The following is a 20638-nucleotide window of genomic DNA, read 5'->3' on the forward strand; positions in this document are numbered from 1 at the left end:
GGTGGCGAGGTGACTGGAGGGAGGGGAGGAGGTGGCGAGGTGACAGGAGGGAGGGGAGGAGGTGGCGAGGTGACAGGAGGGAGGGGAGGAGGTGGCGAGGTGACAGGAGGGAGGGGAGGAGGTGGCGAGGTGACAGGAGGGAGGGGAGGAGGTGGCGAGGTGACAGGAGGGAGGGGAGGAGGTGGCGAGGTGACAGGAGGGAGGGGAGGAGGTGGCGAGGTGACGGGAGGGAGGGGAGGAGGTGGCGAGGTGACGGGAGGGAGGGGAGGAGGTGGTGAGGCGAAGCGGACCTGAAAGGAGCAACAGTGGGTGTACTGAGTCTGCGCAGCAGCAGCCGGCGCCCAGGAGACGGGCCGAGTGCCGGATGACAGGCGGCGGCTGTTTATCTCTCTCTCTCTCTGGAGGAACGAGTCTTCCATTCAGTCAGCCTAATTGCTCCTGGCACAATCTTCAGTTGGAGGAAGTTTGTATTTAAAAAGAAAGACATCCCGTGTCCGTTTTTTAAAATAGTTTCTGGGCCCTCGGGGTGAAGAGTGAAACTTAGCGCCTGTCGGATGCAACATGTTTGCTGCAAAGAAAAAGAAGCCGCCGCGCAAAGGCCAGGGGGCAGCGAAAGCCAAACAGGTGAGTCCAGTGGACTGAAGGAAGCAGACAACCCTCTGGATTTATTTCTCTGAGGTTTGTCTGGTTGGAGGTAAGGAGGGGACAGTGTTTGGCGAAATGAGTTTCACAGTGTTATTGGCTTTGCTGCAGTTTGTTTATCAAATTCACGCAGTTACAAGTTGCATAACATGTTGTACCAATCCCAGGGGGGTCATATGATTGCACATATACCATAGATTTTAGTGGGCGTTTGTTTCCATGGCGATTTGGTATGCTTGCACCTTCTGTTTTAAATAGGAACGATTGTACAAATTGGTGTTACTGCAAGCTAGTGTGTGTGTGTGTGATATATGGTGTTGCCGCTACAGTGGGAATGTTGTTAAACATTGGGGGGCACGGTAGCACAGTGGGTAGCACTATTGCTTCACAGCGGCAGGGTCCCAGGTTCGATTCCCGGCTTGGGTCATGGTCTGTGCGGAGTCTGCACTTTCTCCCTGTGTCTGCGTTGGCTTCCTCCGGGTGTTCCGGTTTCTTCCCACAGGTCCCGAAAGATGTGCTGTTGGGTGAATTGGACATTCTGAATTCTCCCTCCGTGCACCTGAACAGGTGCTGGAATGTGGCGACGAGGGGCTTTTCACAGTACCTTCATTGCAGTGTTAATGTAAGCCTACTTGTGACAGTTAAGATTATTATAACTCAGCAGAGCAATACCAAGAACGTCCAACTACGATATCTAGCACTTTTTGCCTGTCGTGTACATTGGTTCGCAGGTTGTGAGTGACCCTGCAGAGCTGCATTTCTTGCCTATCTCCATTCAGCCTGGAAACCGTGTTCTGGGCTGCATTGAATTACTGCAGTCCTGGTGATGTTGGTACTCCCACAAGCTAGAGAAGTTAAAGATTTTCAGCTGGTTAAATGAAGGAATGATGGCACATGTCATGTGACTCATACTCATCTAGGTGAGGAATGTCAGTGCTGGGGACTAAAGCTTTTCACATTTTTAAATAGTGCTCCCCCCCCCCCCCCCCCCCCCCCCCGGGCTGCTGCTGCTGTCGATCTATTTTCCCTTAACGTTCCGCGAGATAGTCAAGGAACGGTTGCCACCCGCCTGGAGAACCCCTGAGCCGATCCTCTCAGCGCAAATTTCATTCGTTCCAGCTTTATGAACCCTGCCATATCGTTTATCCAGGCCTCCACGCCGGGGGGTTTCGCTTCCTTCCACATAAGTAGGATCCTTCGCCGGGCTATCAGGGACGCAAAGGCCAGAATATCGGCCTCTTTCGCCTCCTGCACTCCCGGCTCTTCCGCTACCCCAAATATAGCTAACCCCCAGCCTGGCTTGACCCGGACCTTCACCACCTTTGAAATCACCTTTGCCACTCCCCTCCAGTACTCATCCAGTGCCGGACACGACCAGAACATGTGTGTGTGGTTCACCGGGCTTCCCAAGCACCTCCTGCACCTGTCCGCTTTTCACGTTTTAGTCAGTAGCAAGCACTCCCAGGTGCAGCTGGATGCAGAGCTTAAAAAATTAATTTATGGAATGTGAGTGTCGCTGGTTAGGCCAGCATTTATTACCCATCCCTAGCTGCCCTTCAGAAAGTGCCTTCTTGAACTGCTGTAGCCCTTGAGGTGTAGGTATATCCACTGCTGTTAGGGAGGGAGTTCCAGGATGTTACCCCAGCAACAGTGAAGGAGCGACAATATGTTTGTAAGTCGGGCTAGTGAGTGAATTGGAGGGGAACCTCGAGAGAGTGGGTTCCCAGGTATCTGCTGCTCTTGTCCTTCTGGATGGTAGTGGTCGTGGGTTTGGAAGGTGCTGTCCAAGGAACCTTGGTGCGTTGCTGCAGTTCATCTTGTAGATAGTACACACGGCTGCCGCTGTTCGCTGGTGGTGGAGGGTTTGAATGTGGAAGGGGGAGCAATGAAGTGGGCTGCTTTGTCCTGGATGGTGTCAAGCTCCTTGTGTTGTTGGAGCTGCACTTATCCAGACAAGTGGAGAGTATTCCATTACATTCCTGACTTGTGACTTGTAGATGTTGAGCAGGCTTTGGGGGGTCAGGAGGTGAATTACTCGTCGTAGGATTCCTAGCCTTTGACTTGCCCTGGTAGCCACAGTATTAATGCGGCTAGTCCAGTTCAGTTTCTGATCAATGGTAACCCCCCCAGGATGTTGATTGTGGGGTATTCAGTGATGGTAATGCCATTGAATGTCAAGGGGCAGTGGTTAGATCCTCTCTTGTAGGAGATGGTCATTGCCTGGCACTTGTGTGGTGCAAATGTAACTTGGCACTTGTCAGCCCAACCCTGGATCTTGCCCAGGTTTCGCTGCATTTGGACATGCACTGCTTCATTATCTGAGGAGTCGCAAATGGTACTGAACATTGTGCAGTCATCTGCAAACATTCCCACTTCTGACCTTGTGATGACAGGGAGGTCACTGATGAAGCAGCTGAAGATGGTTGGGCCTGGGACACTACCTTGAGGAACTCCTGCAGTGATGTGCTGGAGCTGAGTTGGTTGACCTCCAACCACCAAACCATCTTCCTTTGTGCCAGGTATGACTCCAACCAGCGGAAAGTTCCCCTACTGATTCCCAATGACTCCAGATTAGCTAGGGCACTGATGGATCTCTGTGTCTATTCAGAACCCTGGATATGCGTTATCCCTTCTTAGTTCCCAAATAATGTGATTAAGAAGGCAAATGGAATTTTGTCCTTCATTGCTAGAGGGATGGAGTTTAAGACTAGGGAGGTTCTGCTGCAATTGTAGAAGGTGTTAGTGAGGCCACACCTGGAGTATTGTGTTCAGTTTTGGTCTCCTTACTTGAGAAGGGACGTACTGGCACTGGAGGGTGTGCACAGGAGATTCACCTAGGTTAATCCCAGATCTGAGAGGATTGGATTACGAGGAGAGGTTGAATAGACTGGGACTGTACTCGTTGGAATTTAGAAGGATGAGGGGGGATCTTATAGAAACATACAAGATTATGAAGGGAATAGATAGGATAGATGCGGGCAGGTTGTTTCCACTGGCGGGTGAAAGCAGAACCAGGGGGCATAGCCTCAAAATAAGGGGAAGTAGATTTAGGACTGAGTTTAGGAGGAACTTCTTCACCCAAAGGGTTGTGAATCTATGGAATTCCTTGCCCAGTGAAGCAGTAGAGGCTCCTTCATTAAATGTTTTTAAGATAAAGATAGATAGTTTTTTGAAGAATAAAGGGATTAAGGGTTATGGTGTTCGGGCCGAAAAGTGGAGCTGAGTCCACAAAAGATCAGCCATGATCTCATTGAATGGTGGAGCAGGCTCGAGGGGCCAGATGGCCTACTCCTGCTCCTAGTTCTTATGTTCTTATAACAGAGATTCCAGACTGCGCTTCTTGGTAAAGTTATTTGAAACTTTATTCATCAGCTTTAGTGTTTATTGATAAAGGTTATTTTTCAATACAGTATTTAGGAAGTTCCAACTAGCCCGGCAACAAGCTAGTCAGATCGATTATCTTTAGCAAATACAGTGGTTGAGTTCTAAAATATAACTCGGTAATTCTTCAAATCAAATACACACTCTTAAAAACGACTGAGTGACTTAAACAAAAGAAAACTGGTGATTTGCAAAGCAAGCAAGAGAATAGGTTTCAGAGATTAGATAAGAATGATTCCGGAGTAGAAAAAGGGTGTTTTCTCATCCCGACAACTGAACTTTTAAGGAGATTATATCTTTAAAGCTTCACCCTCTTGACAGCTGTGATTGGCTTTGACTAATTTATAATTCACTTAAATCGACCAAAGTGTATGTCTGTCAAATTTAAGAGATAAACGATTTGCGGTAATTTTCCATGATGGTCTGAGCAAAACACGTTTCTCACAGGAAATGATCACTATGGGCTGACCAGTGGTTACCATCGAAACGGAACCAGGATGTCAGCCCAGTTTTCCATAACACAAAGGGTCTTTTCTGCTATTTGGCCTTGCACTCGCTAGCAGTCCTCAAACAACTTGCAAAATGTGAGAATGGTGCGTCTTATCTGAGTAAAATAAGGGCCCATGGTATTCGAGGCAAGGTACTAACATGGATTGACAATTGGCTGTCAGGCAGAAGGCAGAGAGTTGGGATAAAAGGTTCTTTTTCGGAATGGCAACCGGTGACGAGTGGTGTCCCGCAGGGTTCAGTGTTGGGGCCACAGCTGTTCTCTTTATATATTAACGATCTAGATGACGGAACTGGGGGCATTCTGGCTAAGTTTGCCGATGATACAAAGATAGGTGGAGGGGCAGGTAGTATGGAGGAGGTGGGGAGGCTGCAGAAAGATTTAGACCGTTTAGGAGAGTGGTCCAAGAAATGGCTGATGAAATTCAACGTGGGCAAGTGCGAGGTCTTGCACTTTGGAAAAAAGAATAGAGGCATGGACTATTTTCTAAACGGTGACAAAATTCATAATGCTGAAGTGCAAAGGGACTTGGGAGTCCTAGTCCAGGATTCTCTAAAGGTAAACCTGCAGGTTGAGTCCGTAATTAAGAAAGCAAATGCAATGTTGTCATTCATCTCAAGAGGCTTGGAATATAAAAGCAGGGATGTACTTCTGAAGCTTTATAAAGCAATAGTTAGGCCCCATTTAGAATACTGTGAGCAATTTTGGGCCCCTCACCTCAGGAAGGACATACTGGCACTGGAGCGGGTCCAGCGGAGATTCACACGGATGATCCCAGGAATGGTAGGTCTAACATACGATGAACGTCTGAGGATCCTGGGATTATATTCATTGGAGTTTAGGAGGTTGAGGGGAGATCTAATAGAAACTTACAAGATAATGAATGGCTTAGATAGGGTGGATGTAGGGAAGTTGTTTCCATTAGCAGGGGAGACTAGGACCCGGGGGCACAGCCTTAGAATAAAAGGGAGTCACTTTAGAACAGAGATGAGGAGAAATTTCTTCAGCCAGAGAGTGGTGGGTCTGTGGAATTCATTGCCACAGAGGGCGGTGGAGGCCGGGACGTTGAGTGTCTTTAAGACAGAAGTTGATAAATTCTTGATTTCTCGAGGAATTAAGGGCTATGGAGAGAGAGCGGGTAAATGGAGTTAAAATCAGCCATGATTGAATGGTGGAGTGGACTCGATGGGCCGAATGGCCTTACTTCCACTCCTATGCCTTATGGTCTTGTGGATCAGTTCACAGCTAGTCAGCTTGTTTCCTCACTCTCCTGGTTCATAAAATTTGATTTAGTTAAATACTCTTAAGGATTAAAGGATTTTTCCAACCAGGATTTCTTCATTAAACCTTTTATCTATCTTGCCTACAGCTAACCACAAAATCTGATTTCTATCAGGCTGCTAGATGCCATATCTGGTAAAATGCTGCCTTGATGTCAAGGGCAGTCACTCTCGCCTCACCTCTAGCATTCAGCTCCTTTGTCCATGAACCATTGCTGTAATGAGGTCAGGGGCTGAGTGACCCTGGCGGAACCCAAACTGAGGTTCCACGAGCACTGAGTAAGTGCTGCTAGATAGCACTGTTGATGACTCCTATCACTTTGATGGAGAGTAGACTGCTAGGGCGGTAATTGGCTGGGTTGGATTTGTACTGTTTCTTGTGTACAGGACACACCTGGGCAATTTTCCACATTGCCGGGTTGATGCTAGTGTTGTAGCTGTACTAGAACAGCTTGGCTAAGGGTGCGGCAAAATCTGGAGCACATGCCTTCAGTACTTTTGCCGGAATATTGTCAAGGCCCATAGCCGTTGCAGTATCTAGTGCCTTTAGCCAATTCTTGATATCACGTGGAGTGAATCGTATTGGCTGAAGACTGACATCTGTAATGCTGGGGACCTCCAGAGGAGACTGAGATGGATCACCCACTCGGCACTTCTGGCTGAAGATTGTTGCGAATGCCTCTGCCTTCTCTTTTGCACATATGTGCTAGGCTCCTCTATCATTGAGGATGGGTATTTTTGTGGAGCCTCCTCCGCCAGTGAGTTGTTCAATTGTCCACCACCATTCACAGCTGGATGTGGCAGGACTGCAGAGTTGAAATCTAATTGCTGCTTATGTTCATTGGCACACAAGTCTTGCGTTGTAGCTTCACCAGGTTGACTCCTCATTTTCGATTTGTGTGATGTTGCTCCTGGCATGCTCTCCTGCACTATTCATTGAACCAGGGTTGGTCCCCTGGCTTGGTGGTAATGGTAGAGTGGAGGATCTGCCGGGCCATGAGGTTGCAGATTTTGGTGAGTACTATTCTACTGCTACTGATGGCCTGCAGTGCCTCATGGATATCCAGTCTTGAGTTGCTAGATCTGTTCGAAGTCTGTCCCATTTAGCACAGTGATAGTGCTACACAATACGATGGAAGGTATCCTCAAATGTGAAGATGGGACTTTGTCTCCACAAGGACTGTGCAGTGGTCACTTCTGCCGATACTGTCATGGACATATGTATCTGCAGCAGGCAGATTGATGAGGATGAGGTCAAGTATGATTTTCCCTCTTGTTGGTTCCCTCACCACATGATGCAGTCCCAGTCTAGCAGCTATGTCCTTTAGGAGTCGGCCAGCTCGGTCTGTGGTGGTACTACTGAGCCCTCCTGATAATGGACATTTAAGTCCTGCCACCCCCTCACCCCCAGACCGTATTCTGTGCCCTTGCCACTCACAGTGCTTCATCCAAGTGGTGTTCAACATGGAGGACTACTGATTCCTCAGCTGATGGTGGCCGGTACATGGTAATCAGAAGGATGTTTCCCTGCCCATGTTTAACCTGAAGCCATGAGACTTTATGGGGTCCAGAGTCGATGTTGAGGACGGGCAACTCCCTCATGACTATACATTGTGCCGCCACCTCTGCTGGGTCTGTCCAGCGAGACAGGACATACCCAGGAATGGTGATAGTGGCATCTGTAAGGTATGATTCTGTGAGTATGACTATGTCAGGCTGTTGCTTTAGTAGTCTGTGAGACGGCTTTCCCAACTTTGGCACAAGCCCCCAGATGTTCAAAAGGAGGACTTTGCATGGTTGACAGGGTTGGCTTTGTCGTTTCCGGTGCCTGGTTTGATGCCGGGTGGTCCGTCTAGTTTCATTCCTTTTTTGTGTTTTCGTAGAGGTTGAATACAACTGAGTAGCTTGCTAGGCCATTTCAGAGGGCATTTAAGAATCAACCACATTGCTGTGGGTCTGGAGTCACATGTAGGCCAAATAAGGATGGCAGATTTCTTTCCCTAAAGGACATTAGTGAACCAGATTGATTTTGACGACAATTGATTCATGGTCATCGTTAGATTTTTAATTCCAGATATTTTATTGAGTTTAAAATCCATCACCTGCCCTGGTGTGATTCAAACCAGGGTCCCTAGATCATTATTACCCTGGGTCTCTGGATTACTAGTCCAGCGGCAATACCACTATGCTACTGCCTCCCCTTAAGTACAGCTCTCTCGACTGCCTGAGCCACATGTTTTATTCCCAGCCCCAGCAGAGTAGCTACCCTGACTGCACCACGTGGCACTTTCATGTCCCATACCAGCTATCTTTACCCTTTTAAAAATTTATCAATGGGGTGAGTTTGCCAATCCGTTGTATGGGTAGTTATTTAGGAACTAGCTTGATACTGGAAAAAATAACTTCACACAGGGCCAGTATAGACTGCAGACAGGAGACATTTATCCCATTTGTCTGTCACTAATTTGAATCTTTGCTCAGTGGCAAAAGGCAATATATAACTGAGTTCCTGGGCAATGCAACTTTAAAAATTAAATCTGTGTAATTCTGCTAATATTGGTTTTTATTTTGCCCTTTTTTCACTTGTTTTCACTTTGGATTGTATTCTGGTATGTTGGGTGGCACATTAGTGTGGATAATATTTCTAGACCACTTACAATAACAATTTTGTCTTCTAAATTTGATGAGGTGGCTGATAATTCCAGCTGTTCAAAAATTATTTTTCTCAGTTGTAGTTGTGTATTATGCATTGTCTGGAAGTTCATTTATGTATTACTTGCCTGATAGCTAAATGGGTAAATTCTGTCCAGGCCCCAAACTACTGGTGCAGTATGGAATATTATAGACTAGGATGAATCCAGGTTTGATCCCTGAATTGCAAATTAAATTGATCCCCACCAGAATAGTGTCCTGAATACTGAACTCTAGGCCATGGAAGAGAAAACTTGCCAGGTAAATTATCTCTAGTTAGATAATCATGCTGGAAGGTTCACAAAAGATCAGGTCACAAGAGATTTCAGCTATGAAATATTTTATAGTCAAGTCACATATTAACATTTGCACTTCAGGCCTATGTATGAGATAATCCAAGGTTCCAGAGTAATTCCCTGTAAATAGTACAAACCATCATTTCCAGGAGTAGAAAATTAGAAAGGGAAATCAAGCTCTCTTAAACCAAAACAGGCCATGAAAACATTACAAACAAGTTTTAAATGAAAGCACCATGTCAGCATTGATGATGCTATGATCTGGCAGGTGGTAATTACCGTGCTAATCGTATTTTACTATGAGAAGATGCATGTGCTGAATGAAGTCGGGAATCTCAAATTCCAACATTTTTGAAATAGTAAATTAAGACTGACTAGGGAAATTGAAGATTGTCAGCTGGTTGATATTCACATGTCAAGTGAATATTTGTATGTGAGTTGTACTCATCTTGATGAGGATGTCAGTGCTGGGGACTAAAGCTTTTCACGTTTGTGTTTTATTAACAAAAGAAAACTTAAGCGCACAAGATTAAATTTACACAGTTAAAATTAGTCTTGTAGAACAGTTTCCCAACAGATTCTTACTTGGTTAACTTGCCCTTTTATAGAAACATTTTTTTTTTTTTAATTAAAAAATTTAGAGTACCCAATTCTTTTTTTCCAATTAGGGGGCAATTTATTGTGGCCAATCCACCTACCCTGCACATCTTTGCGATGTGGGGGTGAGACCCACACATACATGGAGAGAACGTGCAAACTCCACACGGACAGTGACCCGGGGCCGGGATCAAACCCGGGTCCTCGTCGTTGTGTGGCAGCAGTGCTAACCACCGTGCCGCCCCCTTTTATTGAAACTTAATCTATCAAACAAATTCCAGTAATATTACCACAAGGCACAAGCTACTGTTGCTATAGGGAAGATATGTCATAAGGCCACACTGCCCCTCTCGCACACTGCTTCGACTATGGCAATCCAAGGTTATTAAACAAAACCCTTCTTTCTGGAACAAACACTTCTCTGGAATAAAAATAGAAAATGCTGGATAAATTCAGGCCTGGCAATGTCTGTAGAGAGAGAAACAGTTAATATTTCAAGTCCATATGACCCTTCTAGAGAACTGAAGAGAATAGAAATGAAATGCGTTACATATTTGGAGAGGGAGTGGGGCAGAATGGAAGGTCAGGAATAGGTCGGAGCTAAGGATAGATTGATAATGATGTCATAGACATAAGACAAAGGAGGTGTTAATGGTGATACTTCTCTGTGGTGGCTGGAGGCTGCTCACTTCACCTCTTCACAGTTCTGTCTCAGCACTTTCTTTAGGATCTTACATGGCCACTCTCTTTAAAATTCAACAGGTAAAAATAAACCTTCACTTAACCCTGATGCAAATTTCTGCCCATATTGTGTTTACTTGGAGAACATCTGATATAATCACCAATAAATCCAATCGGGCATTCGGTAAATATTTTTTATCCAGAATTGTTTGATAAGTAGTTCAAGCAAATAGCTTGAATCCATTTATGGGGGAGCTATATAAACACATGTAGGAGAAAGGAATAGAAGCATATATTGATGGAATTAGATGAAGAGGGATGAACATAGAACAGTACAGCACAGAACAGGCCCTTCGGCCCTCAATGTTGTGCCGAGCTTTGTCCGAAACCAAGATCAAGCTATCCCACTCCCTGTCATTCTGGTGTGCTCCATGTACGACACTGTCATGGGCATGGTGGGCTGAATGACCCGCTTCTGTTCTGTGACTATGTAATGTAATAATAGGCAACATGGTGCACTGATGCTCCAGGATGCTGTAAGATGTGTACTCGTATGCAAATGTGTGTGAGTTCTAAATGTAGGAATTAGTTGTATGTTTAAAAAGAGGGTGTTTTGATAAATTTAGACTTGATTTAATTTAGTTGCATGCAGCCTAATAACTGGATCCCAAATTAACATCTTAAAACTATTTTAAGTCAACAGGTATAATCATTAGGCAAAGAGTCAGACACTGAATTAGCAAATAATGCCAAAGTTTATTGAATAAAAGATAAAATAAAACAACAATACACTAAAATAAAACAATACACTTATTAATTAACTGAAAGTACAAAATAACAAAACTGTTAATGATAGCAGACTTTACAACTTGTGAAGTGACCAGTCCAGAAGAAGTAGAAAACCATCTTAACCCTCTCGCCGATAAGAATTATGTTTCTGTCTCAGCAAGAAACTGCACTATCCAGGGTCCATGTCAACAGGAATTCTGCTTCTGCCCTGGGGCAGTGCTATGCTATCAGTTCTCGTGCTGACAGGACTTCTATCTTGCCTCCTAGAAAACACTATACAGGGTCCCTTTACTTGGTGTATACAAACACTTGCACACATTGCCTGAAACATAAGGAGATGGAATATTTCAAGATGGATCCTTTATCTTAAACTGAACAAATTCCTTATTCCATTAGGCTCAGTTCTAGACTAGTCAGGGACAGTGTTCCAATAGTGTACTGGTAGTGTAGGTTAGTTTCTCACAAATACTGTCACAACATGTTTCCTGTCTGTGCGGAGTATGCACGTTCTCCCGTGTCTTCGTGGGTTTCCTCCGGGTGCTCCGGTTTCCTCCCAAGTGTCCCGAAAGACGTGCTTGTTAGGTGAATTGGACATTCCTGAATTCTCCCTCTGTGTACCCGAACAGGCGCCGGAATGTGGCGACTAGGGGATTTTCACAGTAACTTCATTGCAGTGTTAATGTAAGCCTACTTGTGACAATAATAAAGATTATTATTATTTTTAGGTGACTTGACTATGATAGCTATTGTAGAATGTGTTGTAAAAGCCTTACATTTTCAAACTAAATCGTACTGACATAAAATCTGGGTCATCTTACATAGTTGTTGATGCTTACCATTAACTGGATGAGAATATACAATTTTCGATGTAAATGGAAATTTACTACGAGAGGCCTGTTTTATGTATAATTAAATAACCTCACTGCATATTTTAGTTAATAGAAAATTGCATGAGAATCTTGTGACACTGGTGTTTTTATTCTCTGCTGCAGCTTGGCCTGTTTGTAGACTTTTCAGGTGAAGATATGATGATGAATACAGAAGAGGATGGCGATGATGGGGATCTGGAAGCAGAATTGGCTGAAATAACAGGAAAGACGCCTGCCACTAAACCAAAGCCTAAAGAAAAAAGTTAGTATAATCTCTGTTTTTCTGGTTTAGCCTTGGTTGTAATTAAAAGCTGCTATTACTTCCGAGATCCTTTCATTTTAACATTTCTGTATATTAAATATTTGGCCTAAATAATGGAATTACTGTTGGAAAGCAAAGCCCATTTAATATATAGGCACTATTCAAAGATATGCTTTTGTCATGGCATAGACTTGAGAATTGCCCTAATATGTAATATTTTCATTGGGAAAAAAACTACAACTGACATCTTTCTGAGGCCTCAATTTCACATTTTTAAGGCATGCATTTTGCTGTAGATTTGAAAGCAAAAGGAAATGCTTCTGGAAAAACTTCTTAAACTCTGGTTAATTAACTTGTTAAAGGAAATGGTATTCTGCTGAATTGCCACTATCTTAAATGCCACAGCAATCTTTTCGAAGAATCCTTCCTGTTATTTCCTAACTTCCCATTTTCTTTATTATTTTTGGTCTGTGGGCCCATATTTGGAATGTACCTTTGAGCAAAAGATTCGAGCTGAAGCATCCCGCTTGTCAGGACATTGTGATGTTGGGTTTTGGAGAGGCGAAAGCAGACTCTTTGGTGCCAAGTGAGTCTTCGGAGGAAGTCAGTTCAAGTGGCTGCTTTGCACCGCAATCTGTGATTGGTTGCCCCTCTCTCTCCCCCTCCCTTTCCCCCCAACTCTCTCCCTTCTCCCCTCCCCCTCTCTCTTCTCCCCTCCCCCTCTCTCTTCTCCCCTCCACTTCTCTCTTCTCCCCTCCCCCCTCTCTCTTCACCCCTCCCCCCTCTCTCTTCACCCCTCCCCCCTCTCTCTTCACCCCTCCCCCCTCTCTCCACCCTCCCCCCTGTGGTGATATACACCACTGAAAGTACACAAAGGGTTAATGTACATACACTACACCTAGCTAGACACTAGAAGGAACACTAGAGACATGACACACAGACAGTCAGCCAATAGGTCATTAAGATAGGACACGACCAAAGGGCAGTCACAATATATACAGAGGTGACACTACCACAGGAGGGCATTACACCAACCCATATAAAAGGACACATCACACATGCTCAGTCTCTTTCCAGTGGAGACTCTTGGTGAGTACAGTCACAGGGTTGATTGAACGTCACACCCACCACGTGGATTGTAGCAGACTAGTTAGTCTGAGTAGCTATAGCAGGATTAACAGTAGCGTCAAATCCAAGTAGGAGAATTGTTCACAGTAATAAACGTGTTAAAGCTATCTCCAAGTCTGAACTTTCCTTTGTCAGAGTGCACATCAAGGAAGCAGCACATCAAGGAAGCAGCTTATGCTACGACAAGAGCATAACAAAACATGGTTCCAGGAGTGAACTGTTAAATCCATATAGTTGCAACTCAGTGAACAGTGACAACCAGCAACAACAGCCAAGCAAGATGATGTTCGGGATTCCGGTTCCACAACCGCTCAGGTACCAAGGCAATCTCAGTGAAAACTGGCATTGGTTCAGGCAGAGATTCGAGATCTACCTGGTAGCGTCCGACTTAGATGGCGTGGCGGATGGCAGAAAAAATAAAGCTTCTACTTACCATCGCGGGTCCAGAAGCAGCTGAAATCTTCCAGACCTATTTGAAGGTCTGGAAGATTTCAGCTGCTTCTGGACCCGCTATGGTAAGTAGAAGCTTTATTTTTTCTGCATCCGCCACGCGATCTAAGTCGGACGCTACCAGGTAGATCTCGAAAGGGGCAAAACAAGAGCGATTTCCAGGCAGTCCTGGACAAATTCCAAGAATTCTGCAAGGAACATAGAAGAAGAAAAGGTAAAAGAGGCGCCAAAACTCACCGCGAGGTCGGCTTGCAGCAACGAACGGCAGTTTCGAATTGCAGCCATCTTGGAAAAGGTGCTGCACATGCGCAGTTGCGCGAAGAGCACACAGAACGGGAAGGCCCGTTTGCGCATGCGCGAGAAGCCGCACATGCGCAATTGAGAACAAGGCCCCAAGTAATGGAACAGCGATCTGCGCGCTTCCTACGCACTATGCACACGTGTCGTGACGTCCGAGGCTCCAGACCGCGCCCATTTAAAGGGGAAATGTCCCAAAACACGGGAAAAAAATATAAAGCCGTAAAACCCGACTCTTTCACCTGGAACGACAGCACAATGCCTGAATTTCGACCAGTAGCTTAAAGTAACCTCCGCAGAACCCTGCAACAAGCAGTTCACACCACCCAAAGAAATTATACAGTCCTTGAAGACTATGACTCAGACCTTGAATTCTTCTTTGGACATCGCGAGCCCAATGCCAGCTCCGACAAAACGTGATGATATGGTCCTAGAAGACAACGACTCAGACAAACATTTCACCTTGGGTGGCTACCCCAGTACCAAATCCGAACCGCAACTAGACGTTTGCACATTGAAGACCCCGACGACGAGTTCTTCGGATTGGGGAATCTTCAGCCCAGCATATATGACATCCCAACTCGTGAGTGCAGGATTATGCTGCAGCCTGACACCAAGAGACAGAGAGCAGTACAAGCCCACAGAGAGCGGACTGCTGCCACACAGAGTGGTCCACGCACCGCGAAGGGTCCCCCACTCCACACACAAGGCGATGGAACACTCAACAGCGAGCACGTGGACAGTCTCCGCAATAGAAGCAACGCAAGACTCCAGAACGCAGTCCTTGCATGAACAAGAAGTGATGACAGTTTCCACAGAGAGACCAATGCACGATTCCACACAAGGAATGCTGCAAGACTCCACAGAGGGAGTGACACAAGCCTCCACAGCGAGCTCGTGGACAGCTTCCACGACAGAAGCAATGCAAGACTCCAAAGAGCAGTCCTTGCATGAACAAGACCATGAGGGTCTAGCAACCTCCTCTGAGCAACCAGCAGCAGACAATGCAAGTCTGTCACGCTCAAGTGAACAACAGAAAGACTATGACAGTCTGCCACGCTCCAGTGAACAAGAAGAAAACTATGACAGTCTACCATGTTCCAGTGAACAAGAAGAAGACTATGACCGTCTACCACGCTCAAGTGTACAGCAAGCAGACTATGACAGTCCACCCAGATTATTTGAGCCACCAGAAGAAGACTCTGACCGTCGACCCAGCTCAAGTGAACGACAAGAAGACACTGAGGCTCTACCCACTGTGAGACAAATGACGACGGCATCCCACTTCCCATACCAGATGTGCAACGTGACAAACCTCAGCTAGAATGTACAGAGGCACTCGACAATCACAGTGAGACTACTGGTAACTCCGGTGACACCACGTTACTTCAAACCTCATTCGCTCGAGCCTCTACACAAGCAAATGCATTCCTGAATGTTTTGACTCCGGACGTGGAGCATCAAGAAACCTCAGAAGATGCAAGTGAACCTGAAATGACTCCGGACGGGGAGCATCAAGAAATCTCAGCTGACTCGAGTGAACCTGCAGTGACTCCGGACGGGGAGCATCAAGAAACCAAAGCTGATTCATGTGACCCAGAAAGGGCTCCAGACAGACAGCATCGACAAACTAAAACTGACTCAGATGAAACAGACCAGACACCAGATGGGGAGCATCGACAAGCCAAAGCTGATTCAAGTAAGCCGGACATGACTCCAGACGGGGAGCTCCGCAAACTCAGTGACGGCACGCTCAAGGAGACAGCAGATGCCACAAAGCACGCTAACACGAGTAACTGTGTGAAGAACTCGTATTATCCACAGTGTGGTCCTTGAGCGCAGCAAACATGGCAACAAAATCAACCACCACAACAACAACAACATCAAAAACAATGGCAAGAAGTGTACCAAAGGCAACAACGTCGACAACAAGCACGACAAAAACAACACCAATGGAACTACGACTGGTACGACATGGTACAACTCTGCAAATGAGGGACACTGTTACTGCTCAGCTCAGTACAATGACATACCATGGTAGGACGATGCATCACGTTTGCTACACTACCAACAGGCAACCTGGCTTTCAGGACAGATGCCATCAAGAATTACCACCACAAGCATCGAAAGAAAAAAAAGAGTCCAAATCAGACCACAAAGTGATTTGACCACTTCTTGGTTCCTTCAGCACAGGGACACTGATGGCATTTACAATGCAATGCCATCATCAACATCACCAACTCACCAACAAAACAAGAAAGCCACTCGACCATAATACTTAATGAACTTTGGACTTATGCATATGATTTGGACTTCTTGTTCAATGATCACTGTTATCATAACTTGTACAGAGTATCACTCATCTACCTAGTTTGTTCAATTTTCTTTAACACTGTACAGAAAATATGTAACATGAAAAAGGGGGGGATGTGGTGATATACATCACTAAGTACACAAAGGGTTAATGTACAAACACTACACCTAGATAGACACTAGTAAGATAGGACACGACCAATAGGCAGTCACGATACACCCAGAGGTGACACTACCACAGGAGGGCATTACACCAATCCATATAAAAGGACACATCACACATGCTCAGTCTCTTTCTAGTGGAGAGACTCAGTGAGTACAGACACAGGGTTGATTGAACATCACTCCCACCACATGGATTGTAGCAGACTGGTGAGTCAATCTGAGTAGCTATAGAAGGATTAACAGTAGCGTCAAATCCAAGTAGAAGAATTGTTAACAGTTTAATAAACGTGTTAAAGCTATCCCCAAGTCTGAACCTTCCTTTGTCAGAGTGCACATCAAGGAAGCAGCTTATGCTACGTCCAGGGCACAACAAAACAGCCCCACCTTTCCACCCTCCCCCCACCCTTTTTCCCCCCCTTTCCACCCTCTTTTTTTCCCCCCCCTTTCCACCCTCTTTCCCTCCCCCCCCCTTTGCACCCCCCCTCTTTCCACTTTCCGCCCCTCCCCCTTTCCGTCCGTCCGCCCCTCCCCCTTTCCGTCCGTCCGCCCCTCCCCCTTTCCGTCCGTCCGCCCCTCCCCCTTTCCGTCCGTCCGCCCCTCCCCCTTTCCGTCCGTCCGCCCCTCCCCCTTTCCGTCCGTCCGCCCCTCCCCCTTTCCGTCCGTCCGCCCCTCCCCCTTTCCGTCCGTCCGCCCCTCCCCCTTTCCGTCCGTCCGCCCCTCCCCCTTTCCGTCCGTCCGCCCCTCCCCCTTTCCGTCCGTCCGCCCCTCCCCCTTTCCGTCCGTCCGCCCCTCCCCCTTTCCGTCCGTCCGCCCCTCCCCCTTTCCGTCCGTCCGCCCCTCCCCCTTTCCGTCCGTCCGCCCCTCCCCCTTTCCGTCCGTCCGCCCCTCCCCCTTTCCGTCCGTCCGCCCCTCCCCCTTTCCGTCCGTCCGCCCCTCCCCCTTTCCGTCCGTCCGCCCCTCCCCCTTTCCGTCCGTCCGCCCCTCCCCCTTTCCGTCCGTCCGCCCCTCCCCCTTTCCGTCCGTCCGCCCCTCCCCCTTTCCGTCCGTCCGCCCCTCCCCCTTTCCGTCCGTCCGCCCCTCCCCCTTTCCGTCCGTCCGCCCCTCCCCCTTTCCGTCCGTCCGCCCCTCCCCCTTTCCGTCCGTCCGCCCCTCCCCCTTTCCGTCCGTCCGCCCCTCCCCCTTTCCGTCCGTCCGCCCCTCCCCCTTTCCGTCCGTCCGCCCCTCCCCCTTTCCGTCCGTCCGCCCCTCCCCCTTTCCGTCCGTCCGCCCCTCCCCCTTTCCGTCCGTCCGCCCCTCCCCCTTTCCGTCCGTCCGCCCCTCCCCCTTTCCGTCCGTCCGCCCCTCCCCCTTTCCGTCCGTCCGCCCCTCCCCCTTTCCGTCCGTCCGCCCCTCCCCCTTTCCGTCCGTCCGCCCCTCCCCCTTTCCGTCCGTCCGCCCCTCCCCCTTTCCGTCCGTCCGCCCCTCCCCCTTTCCGTCCGTCCGCCCCTCCCCCTTTCCGTCCGTCCGCCCCTCCCCCTTTCCGTCCGTCCGCCCCTCCCCCTTTCCGTCCGTCCGCCCCTCCCCCTTTCCGTCCGTCCGCCCCTCCCCCTTTCCGTCCGTCCGCCCCTCCCCCCTTTCCGTCCGCCCCTCCCCCCTTTCCGTCCGCCCCTCCCCCCTTTCCGTCCGCCCCTCCCCCCTTTCCGTCCGCCCCTCCCCCCTTTCCGTCCGCCCCTCCCCCCTTTCCGTCCGCCCCTCCCCCCTTTCCGTCCGCCCCTCCCCCCTTTCCGTCCGCCCCTCCTCCCTTTCCGTCCGCCCCCTCCCCCCTTTCCGTCCGCCCCCTCCCCCCTTTCCGTCCGCCCCCCCCCCCCTTTCCGTCCGCCCCCCCCCCCCCCCTTTCCGTCCGCCCCCCCCCCCCCCTTTCCGTCCGCCCCCCGCCCCATGTCCCACAAATGATAATGAGCAGCTCCAAAATACCACATCGTGACAAACGGCAAACACCACATACAATAATGTTCTGGACGGTGATTCCTTGATGTGACCAGGCAAGCCTCATTTGTGGGTGTCAACATTCTTAGCAATCACTCTGAAGTCAAAATATTGTACATGACTCAGATGTGCTGTCTGACAAATTGATTCCAGGATTCAAAATTCTGTTGTAAGAGAAAGCTTTCAAAGTTCCACACCAATAGTTATTTGTGACAGAAATATACACACAAGTTACATTTACCTGTATTGTGTGTGAGGCATTTCTACCAAATTAGTGCAGTTAACTAAAAAAATTCTCACTGTAGCAACTCTTGTGGCTGTCTGAAAGTTCTATTGGACAACACTGAATTAGATGATGTGTAGGCATCTCTTACTACAATATAGAAAATTGTGTGTGCAGTAGAATACCCTGCCCATTTAAATTTGTGTATATATTGCTTTGTCTTCTTGAAGTAATCTCTTGGTTGTATGTACTTGATGGGTTTGACATTGGTGCTAGTTCGCGCATGAAGCATCTTTTATTATCTTCCATACGGCAATTTTCGGGAACCTTGGATAACGAGAGATATTGTAGGCCTCGTCAAAAAGAAAAAGGAGGCATTTGTCAGGGCTAAAAGGCTGGGAACAGACGAAGCCTGTGTGGAATATAAGGAAAGTAGGAAGGAACTTAAGCAAGGAGTCAGCAGGGCTAGAAGGGGTCACGAAAAGTCATTGGCAAATAGGGTTAAGGAAAATCCCAAGGCTTTTTACACGTACATAAAAAGCAAGAGGGTAGCCCGGGAAAGGGTTGGTCCACTGAAGGATAGGCAAGGGAATCTATGTGTGGAGCCAGAGGAAATGGGCGAGGTACTAAATGAATACTTTCCATCAGTATTCACCAAAGAGAAGGAATTGGTAGATGTTGAGACTGGAGAAGGGTGTGTAGATAGCCTGGGTCACATTGAGATCCAAAAAGACGAGGTGTTGGGCGGCTTAAAAAATATTAAGGACTTCCGGTGACGGCGGGCGGGACGCGGCCGCACAATGGAGGACTCCCGGTCGGCAACGGCATTTTCGGGGCTTTAAGCCCGGTCCCAGGGTCCGCGGAGGCGGCAGAAGAAGGGAGAAGGCACGGAGGAGGCACAGTGAAGACACAGGAGGAAAAAAGGAACAAAGAGAAATGTCGAGGGTGAGCAAGAAAACGGCCGGAAAAAAAACAGCTGGAGGTCCGTCGGGGAGTGGAAAGGTCACCGCGGGGTCACCAGGAAAAATGGAGGCTGGAGCACCAGGGCAGGCCGCACTGCTTACGGCTGAAGAAATAACCATGGTGATGGCTGCGGAATTTGAAAAGCAGTTGGCGCAGATGGCGAAATGCATGGAGACGGTGAGGAAGGAGATGAGGGAGGTTTTGAGTGTGCTGGTGGAGGAGGCGGTTTCCCCGGTGAGGATGGAGGTGGCGAGCGCAGTGGCGGAGGTGCGAGAGCAAGGGGAGGCGCTGAAGGAAGTGGAGGAGACGTTATTACAGCACGGTGATCAACTTGCCTCGATGGGGAAAGAGATGCGGAAGGTGATGGATACTAACCAGGATCTGCGAGGAAAAATGGAAGACCTGGAATACAGATCCAGGCGACAGAATTTGAGGATTGTGGAGCTGCCCGAAGGAGTTGAAGAACCAAAGCTGACTGAGTACTTTGCCGCGATGCTGGCAAAATTATTGGGGGAGGGGGAGGATCCCTCCCGATATGAACTGGATCGGGCTCATCGGTCGTGGAGGCCTATACCAAAGGCGGGTGAGCCGCCAAGGGCAGTGACTCTGTGCTTCCGTAGGTACAGGGTGAAGGAGAAGGTCCTGAGCTGGGCCAAGCAGAGGCGGGTGGTGGTGCAGTGGGCTGGAGCTGATATACGTGTCTACCAGGACTTTACGGTGGAGCTGGCAAGGAGGCGGGCTGCCTTCAACCGGGTGAAGAGGGCACTGTACATTAGCAAGGTGCGGTGCGGCATTGTATAGCCAGCGAAGCTGAGGGTGACTTACAAGCTCAGGGACTTTTAGTTTGGAACGGCGGAAGCAGCGGAGGAGTTTGCGGAAGCAGAAGGACTGTGGCAGAACTGACAAACTGAGGAATGGCCATGTGCCGATGTAACCTCATGACTGTATTTTCTTCTTTTTTGTATCACTGTGCGCGGGTGTAGAGATTAAAGGAGCCAATGTGGTATATATTTGGACAAGGGAAGGAACGGGACCTTCACTCGAAATGAGAGTTCTTTGGGGTGTAGGTGGATATGTGGGGTTTGTGTGCTAAAAGGGGATCTTTGGGCTTTCCTAGGGCGGGGCAAATGGGAAAGGG

At 48.1% G+C, this 20638-nt stretch overlaps 1 protein-coding gene across 1 annotated transcript in view; it reads left to right on the plus strand.

Annotated features, from left to right (window-relative positions):
• Positions 1–322: 322 nt before the first annotated feature.
• cc2d1b (coiled-coil and C2 domain containing 1B) overlaps positions 323–20638 on the plus strand; it is a 153682-nt gene continuing 133366 nt past the window's right edge. Inside the window, exons 1-2 of the mRNA XM_072510886.1 lie at positions 323–624; positions 11858–11996. Coding sequence (XP_072366987.1) covers positions 562–624; positions 11858–11996 — 202 coding nt within the window. The 5' untranslated portion in view covers positions 323–561. The remainder of the gene's footprint in view (positions 625–11857; positions 11997–20638) is intronic.

The sequence above is a fragment of the Scyliorhinus torazame genome, chromosome 7 (genome assembly GCF_047496885.1).
Source record: "Scyliorhinus torazame isolate Kashiwa2021f chromosome 7, sScyTor2.1, whole genome shotgun sequence".
In the NCBI taxonomy this organism is placed as follows: Eukaryota; Metazoa; Chordata; class Chondrichthyes; order Carcharhiniformes; family Scyliorhinidae; genus Scyliorhinus; species Scyliorhinus torazame.